The sequence below is a fragment of the Mustela erminea genome, chromosome 3 (assembly GCF_009829155.1).
Source record: "Mustela erminea isolate mMusErm1 chromosome 3, mMusErm1.Pri, whole genome shotgun sequence".
NCBI lineage: Eukaryota > Metazoa > Chordata > Mammalia > Carnivora > Mustelidae > Mustela > Mustela erminea.
In genome coordinates, this window is record NC_045616.1 from 8,650,802 (window position 1) to 8,659,728 (window position 8,927).

Below are 8,927 nucleotides of genomic sequence, written 5' to 3' on the forward strand. Positions count from 1 at the left end.
TGTGGTTTCCCTCCCATTTGTGATTAGTCTTACAGGTTAGTTTGGCTCCTGACGGGGTCTCTGCTCCTCCTTATACCCTTTCCAGTGTGGCCTCCTCTCTGTGATTAACTGTGCAGGGTCTATTCTCTCAGTCTTTGGGTTGTTTCCTGGGTTAGTTGCACCAATATGGTTAATATCTAGGTGTGTTCATGGGACAAGGTTTGCTTATGACTACATCTTTTCTTTCCTTTCTTTTATTTTCTTCCTTCCCCTCCTCTTCCCCCTCATTTCCTTTCTTTTCTTTTTCTTTTCTTTCATTTTCTTTCATTTCCTTTTCTTTTTCCTTCTTTTCTTTCTTAGTCACCCAAACCACATAATATTTGGGCCTGGCATTAAGGAAAACCCATGGAAAGTGGGAGCATGAAGTGTGGAATGAGTGAAATGTCAAGTATATGATCTAGACAAGGATCAAGTGATCTTCTCTAGAGACTAAGAGTAATCTGACAGTGGTCACATCTAAGTTTGTATTTTAGAAATAGTGTTAATTGCCAGGTAAGGAATCTACATCTACTACTTGTCAGCAGTTCTTGCTCTGCACTTGGTGGCTCTTACCCTTGTACATCAGAGACACCCCTTCCACCTGTACAAACTCAAACTTTATCAACTTTAAGCCATTTACTGTTCATATCAACAGTGAACTTATACCTTAAATACTAATAAAAACCTAGATGAAGAAACATTTTCCAAAGAAATAAAGGACTACATTCATTTACAGAAAATCATAATCACTTTTTTTTAAACTTTGTCATACACTATATTGAATTATTTACCCACTTCTCATTACTTAATTCTTTACAGCAATCCTATGAGGCCCCACTTTGAAGATGAAAAGAACAGGGTTCAACAAAGTGGATTTATTAACTGAGAACACATAGTCACTAAGGAGTCAGATTCCACAGCAAGTATGACCTGACCTGATACCATACTCCCAAGCCTTATGCTCCATGGCCTTTTTTCATTATGCACACAGTGGTCTTGGTCATATAAAACTCTGAATTCTCTTCAAATTAATTTACAAATTTAGTACAACAAATCAAAGTCCCAGTGAAATATTTTTGAGGTTAGTGGTAAGGCATCCTGTTATGACATTTAATCTGGTAAAACAAAATATTGTAACTACCACAAAAAGTCTAAATTGAAAAAAGAAAAAAAAAAGAAGAAAGAACAATGATCCATTCTTTGATCTACTAAATGATAAAATATCCTATAAATCTAAAATATCCTATAAATCCACAGTTACTAAAAGCATGTTTAGAAACTAACAAATATTACATGGTCAGAATTTATGTTCTCCCAAATAAACGTATATACATTGGAAATTTAGTATGTGGCAAAGGTATAATTTCAGGACAATGGGGAAAATATAGTTAATAAAATTAATTGGGAACTCTTCAGTAAAATTCGGAAATATTATATATTATCTCTTCTTTCTCTCAGTCATTGTAGATGGAATGGATTAAAAAGTTAAGCATAAAACAGAAAACTATAAAGTAACAAGATAAACATAATCTCTAAGTATATCTTCAGACATCAATCTATAAAATCATGTCCTTTCCCAAATAGTCTGAAAACACAAAACAGTATTCATCTGGGGTCTCTAAGACCCTTTATTATCTAAGACCTCTGGGATACCTCAGAACTCACTTCCCACCACTCTTCTTTTCACTACCTCCCAGCCATAACAGACCTTTCCACATATAAATCTCTTTTTTCCTCTAAACCCTTTGTACTCCATCCTCTTGTGATTTCCTCTATACCCAAGTTGTGTGTCTCTCTCCCTCATTTCATCAGGGAGAGCTCACATGGCAGCTCCCAGATCTCTTGTGACTTCCTCTAGTCTCACCCCTAAGACTGTTGGTCTTCTTCACCTCTGTTCTCCATCAGTTTGCTTACTTGGTGAAACTTGTACATCTCTTAAAAGCAGTGACATCATTTCTTTGCTCTTGCATCTCCAGACAAGCCACATACACAAAATATGTTCAAATAATAATAATTCACTGAATTGAATGAAATAAAGAACACAGAAAGTCACACATGCATGAGTGACAACATTTAATGCATAAAAATAAAAACTTTTGTACCACAAAGTAAATAAAACAAAAATAGCCAAAGGATAAACATCCCACTGGAAAGATTATTCATTGCTTTTACAATGACATAGCGGAATAGATTCATACAGCAAAAGTTAAATAAAAGAAAAAAGAAAAGAAATTAATCAAGTACAAATAACCACAGAACATTTCAGAAGGTGTTAAAACTCACCCTTGATCAAGTAAATTGATAATATGTGAGATTGACAACCAAAGACTGAAATGATCTACAATCCAATATTAGTGAAATTGTGACTATATGCCTTTCTAAATGTGGTTGGTAAAAGTATAAATTTATGGTTTCTGAAGGAAAATTTAAGATGTCTACAAAATATATGAACATTGTTTGCTTTAGTATTCTAAGATTCATCTTCTATAACTAGTAGTTAAGTTTGCATGGATTTTAACATGTGCAACTTCATTTGTTATAGTGAAAATGGGAAAATGCCCTTGGTAATTAGGTTTTCAGGATTCATGTGCACAACATAAATTGATCTGAAAGATACATCTATGATCTTGTCAGAACCAAAATTGCCAGGAGGTCCTCAACCTGCTCTTCTCTGGTTTGGTTTCTCAATTCTTGCATTCCCCTCTTGGAATGACAAGTGTGCTATGCTAAGTGTGCTTATAATTTTTAACCTTCAAATTTTTGATACCATCTGCCTCCTGATACTTTAACCACTGTTCTGTCCCAAGCTGGAAGACAACTTGCTGTGTGCTGAGATTGAGGAAAACACCTTAGTGTGGGTGTCCTCAAGGCAGCACCTGTGACTAGGGGAGTTGGTCTGTGATCCCTAAGAGCAGGGATGCAGGGCAAGGGCAAAGATGGATTTGGCCATAACTAAGAGCTATGGCCCAAGGGTGTCAGAAAGATAAATGAAATTGTGATATTATGATGTAATAAGAAGCATATATATTGGTCTTTGTCTATAGTCCACAATTCCTGGAATATAACTCTTCAAACCCTTGTAATTTCCTCAGTGATTAGAAAAATAATCTTTCATTATGAAATTGTTTTTTACCCTTGGTTCTTGAAATATTTACAGTGATAAAAATTTGATGGCTGTCATTTGCTATTTATATAAAAAAAATCCCTTTCAACCACACTTGAGCTTATGATAATGAAATGACTTAAAAAAAAAAAAAAAACTCTTGACAAACACCAGATCAGGGTCATTTCCAGGTGACTCACTCACATGATCAGAAAATTGGAACTTTCAGTCTCCACACCAGCCCTGATATCTGGGGTGGGTATAGTGCTTGGAGGTTGAATCAATTACCAATGGTTAATGACTTCATATACTCAAATCTCAAAGGAATTAAAAAGGATGAAGGTGTGGTTCACCTCACCAGGTAAAGAATCCCTTTCTAGTTCAGATGCTGGAAAGAAGTTAGGGGGACATGGTTAGGGTGGTGGAAGAAAATAGTTGTGATTAAAAGCTCTTATCTCATACTTATCAAGAGTAATGGGAATTGTTAGCAGCTATGTTTTATCTTAAGTTATTGGCCCCCTTCTATTTTACTAATTTATGTAAAAAAACAATGGTGGTGGCTAACCTTTTAGATCTCAAAGAGCTTATTCCTAAATTGATATCACTTCTTGTAATAAGGTAGCCAATAGGAGCTTCTATGTCCCTGAAGTTGGAGATGTGAACTTTTACCAAAAGACCAGGATAGAGATAGAGAGCAATGAATATGGACTCTACCCCAGAAGATTTTCTCTCTACTTTCTCCAAAGTCCTCCGTGCTGCATCTGCAGGGACAAGCCTTTATTCTGTGGTTGCATTCAGCCAATGGGGGGCCATGCCAGGAGGTAGTAAGGATGGAGTAGAGTTAGGTCAACATCTTGACCCCTGTCTTTTCTTCCTAGGAGTGCATCTGGATGTTTCTCTCCCCGAAAAAAAAAAAATAACTACTGTTGAACATCTGTCCCCACACAGTCCTTCTGTCTTCAGGTTCTTGTAACTGCTCCTCTCCTCTTGCCTTTGTCCACAAGTAGCAGTCATACCCACTGGGACTACCCCTGGAAAGTTCCTTAGTCTGTCCACAATGTAGGTGATTTTCTCTTTATTAAATATTATTCAAATTGCCCCACTTTTATATCTATTCCTTGATGAGACCCTAATTAATATAACTTCCCTGTAATTGGTTGACAAGTTTAATTATAAATCCAGCTCTTCTGGTTCAAATCCAGACTCATTTCCATTCTTCCTCATAGCTGTGGTGGGGTGGCAGTTGCCAGGTTAGCTGGGAGAACATTTTGGTTTCCATTACCTTATTAACTTAAGGAAGAGTTCATGCATTCTTCATTTCAGAGGGAGAAGTAGTACCTGAGTACCACTCCTGAGTCTGGTACCTGAAGTGCTTTATAGAGAAGTGTAAGGTAGTATGATATGAAATAAAGAATCAATGAAAACAAATGAGTATGATGTAATATTTGATATGCAGGTAGATTTCATTTTTTCAGGCAGATTTATAAAATAAATTGAATTGTATCAACAATCTGTTTTCCTCCCCAACTGCTAGTTTGTGGACAATATTTGTAAAAACAATACAATTCTTGTAATATTTTTCCCCACGATATATATTCTGTAGAGTATTTGAAGAAAATGATTCAAAATAAAAAAGAAACCTGCATACATTCCATAACAACAAAACATAAAATAAAAATAGCCAGAATGTCTACAAATAGAAAGAGCTGGAGATTAAAAAATACCTACTGATTAGATTGTTGCACATTGTTTTCAAAAAACATCATGAGACTCTGTCAGTGTGAACATTTTTATGTCATTTAATGTAGAAAGTACTTAAGAAGCAGCAGGACACTCTGAAACTGATGTCTGGATTAAAATATGAGCTTCCTGTATCTAAGCTCTGTTGATTTTGGCCTCAGTTCCCTCATTTATAAAATGGGGACAATGACGGTGCCTAATCAATAACTTCACTGTGAAAATTAAGTGAGTGAAGCCAGATAATTTTGTTAGAAATATGCTTGGCATATACTAAGCAGCTATGGTGTCCCAGCGTCCTGGGATCAAACCACACATCAGGCTCCAAGCTCAGTAGGGAGTCTGCTTCAGATTATTTCTCTCCCTCACCCTTTGCACCCCCTCCCACTCATACATGTGCCTGCTCTCTTTCAAATGAATAAATAGATCTTTAAAAAAAAAAGAAAAAAGAATGAATGCATGCATGCTTGGACGTAAGAGAAAAGTAAGCAAATGTACCAGTGAGTGAATGAAATCATCTTTACATATCCTAAAAAGGAAAGCCTAGGGTTGAAGAGGAAAATCAATATTTCAGTAGTAATAGATAAATCAGTGTAACATATTATTGATGAAACCACTGATTTGCTTGAAATCTGATTGCAGTTCTATTGAGATGCTTGTATTTTCCAATTCCTTCTCTGAACGTGGTATGAACTGTTTTACTCCCAACACCTCTGACACTAAATGTGTGAGACTTTTCCCACCAAAAACTAACTTTCCAACTCTCTGGATACCTATATTAAATGAAATTCTGACACTAATACTCAGAGTTAGCACAGACCCCCCCCCAAAGTTTGAGGGCTCATTGATATAAATCAGATATGGTAGAAATGGCCTCATTGTGAATAAAAAAGATGCACCTCTCACCCATGTCAGTCAGGAAATCCCAAGAGTCCTAGAAACTCTGTGCCATCAGACAAAAAGAGTGAATTTATATATATTCCTTATTATATTACTAGGAGTCACAGGTAAATGGGGAATATGTGTATGGCTAGATAGATCTAGAGTTAAATCTCAGTATAAAATATTAATAGTTTTGTAATCAGTTAACCTTTATGAGATTAATAATATTTGCCTTGTGGAGTTATACATATTAGGGAAAAATGTAAAAGACTTCACACAGATCATTTCCAAAGGCAATTACTCTAAACAATGAACAAAATAATAACTAATGTATTTGACTATACAACAAATTGACAATAAGACAGCATATATATTATGTGTACATATCAATATGAACAACTAGGATTATTAACAAACTAATCAATTTGCTAATTAATGGGATTAATTAATTAATTATTAATTTCTAATTGATTAATAGGATTATTAACAAAAAACAAAACAGAAAATACTTTCTTTTTACCTTGGCCTGAAAAATGATGCATGAGCACATTCATGTCAGATTGTCACCTACCTTGAACTCAAGCAATATTGGAAGAGAAACTACCTCCCAAGTATCCTGCCCCTCAAATCAATTTTGGTATCTTTCAATCTTTTCTTTCTCCTCACAAATAACTAAAGTCTCTAAATATTCTCCCTTGACCTTGCAAAGCCACAACAATTCTCTAACACAATGCACCTGAGAGCCTTCTTCACATCCTTGTTCCGTAGCGTGTAAATCAGGGGGTTCAGCATTGGGGTAACAACAGTGTAGAAGAGGGCTATGAACTTGCCCTGTTCATGAGAGTTACTCTTGGCTGGCTGGAGATACATAAATATGATGCTCCCATAGAACAGAGCCACAACTGCCACATGGGAAGAGCAGGTGTTGAAGGCCTTTCTCCGTCCTTCTGCTGACCCAGTCTTCACCACAGCTCTGGCAATGTGATTGTATGAGACCAGGATGAGAACCAGAGGCAAGACAACAAAAATAAAGCTGGCCACATACATCTCCACCTCATTAAGGCTGGTGTCCACGCAAGCCAGTTGCATAATGAGGGGCATCTCACAGAAGAAGTGGTCAATGTGATTGTTCCCACAGAGCTGCAGGAGCATAGTAAGTGTGGAGCCCACCACGCTGGTGGTCAGACCCCCAAGCCATGAGGCAAGGGCCAAGCTGAGGCAAAGCTGTGGATGCATGATGACAGTGTAATGTAGTGGCCTACAGATGGCAACATAGCGGTCATAGGACATGACTGCCAGGAGGACACATTCAGTTGCCCCCAGCCAGTGGGAGATATAGAATTGGACCACACACCCTCCATAGCTTATGGTTTTCTGCGGTCCCCAGAGGTTGACCAGGAGTTGTGGGACAATACTTGTGGTAAAGCTAATGTCCAGGAAGGAAAGTTTGGCAAGAAAGAAGTACATAGGGGTATGGAGGTGCACATCCATGCAGGAAACCAGAATGATGATGCCATTGCCCAAGATAGACACCACATAAAACCCTGAGACAAGGATGAAGAGGATAGGTTCTAGTGAGGGTCGTGTGGAGAAGCCCAGGAGTACAAAAACTTCTGGAGAACTTACATTGTTTATTTCCATCATCATGTGTAGTCAGGAGTGGGACAAAAAGACCACCTGTGGTGAGTGGGAGGCACAGAATATGGGGCCTCAAGTGACTATATCAGTTAGCAGATTCTAGACATAATTTTATATCCATTTTCTTGAAAGCATGTACTCAACTGCTCCATGGATGATGCTGCATCATCTTCCTGAAGGCCAGTTTGGAGAAGCATGAGAATATGCATAGCCTGGGGAAAACAGACATTCATGCAATGTTCTTGGTACTGATTATTTTGTTGAAACATTACTTATAGTAGCAACATCTGGAGTCAGCCTGAAAGTTTAGTGGTGAGGTTTTCTTGGGTAAAAGATTTCATGTGATGAAACACTGCAGAGGAAATAAAATCATGCCCATGTTACTCCCTTTTTTAGTTAATGGCCACATGGAGTCCACCATGGTATTTCCCTTTTAAGTCCTACAATCAGCAAATTTTTGCTTTAATATTAAACTCATATTCTCATCACTTCTTGCAGCTCCTTGGTACCATCCTGGCCTACGTCACCATCATTTATCACCTGGATTATTGATCTAATATCTTAACTTGCCTTCCTGCTTTCCCTATTAGTTCCCTTCAGAATGTTCCCACCACAGAAGCTAGAAGATTATCTTAGGATACAATATGATCATACTGCTCTTAACAGCCCTGTTGTCTTATAGCAAGGCTTTCAGTTACTTTCCCCCAAGACATCCATCCACAAACTCAATTCTTGCCTCCTTCGGGTTATTGTTCAGAAGTCATCTTTCATTAAAAAAAATGGTATTTTTTAAAGTGCTTATTTAAAGTCCAGTTAGTTGACCTACAGTGTAACGATTTAACACTTCCATACACTGAAGCAAATGTGCTATTTAATATTGAAACCCCTCTCAACTCCCTTCTCTTCCTTTCCAGCTTTGTTTTTATCCATAGTACTTATCAATAAGGAACAAATATGATATACTAAGTTACTATGTTTGTAACTGTCTCACTCTGCTAGAGTTTAAATTCCATGGACTCCTAGCTTTCTGTTTACTTTGTTTCTGGGTCCCCAGTGCCTAGCTCATATCTGGTACACAAAAATCCTTTAATCAACAATCACTGAATGAGCAAAATATGAAAAAGGTCATTATAATGGGTACATGGAGCAGAACAATATAAAGGCATAGTTAAGGAATGCTCAGTGTAATCTCATAGCCGTGGTATCAGGAAAGAACTCTTGGAACTTTCAGAGTCATGCACTCGTGACCCAGATTATTCCATCCTCTTATGAGGTGAAAAAAAAAAAAAAACAAAACAAAACTGTGGGACAATGTGAGAAACCAGAAATCCCCATAGGAAGAAAAAAAATATGTACAATCTTAGTGTCCTTCAGATGTCCTTGAAAAGCCCTGGAGTCCTTCTTACAAATACATTGATGTTTTATCCCTTGTATTTTAAAAGGAAGAGTAAATCCGTCATAATTAGAACCCATCCAGGTGTGAAGAACAGAGCAGCTATAAACTCAAAGGTCTGCCTTTCTAAATCCCAGGGAGTGTAATTCATTCATC

General features: G+C 37.2%; 1 protein-coding gene across 1 annotated transcript; it reads right to left on the bottom strand.

Annotated features, from left to right (window-relative positions):
- Window positions 1–6,421: 6,421 nt before the first annotated feature.
- On the bottom strand, window positions 6,422–7,384 carry LOC116585794 (olfactory receptor 2C3). Its single transcript, XM_032335041.1, has one exon. The coding sequence runs from the start codon at window positions 7,382–7,384 to the stop codon at window positions 6,422–6,424; it is 963 nt and encodes a 320-aa protein (XP_032190932.1).
- Window positions 7,385–8,927: the final 1,543 nt, after the last annotated feature.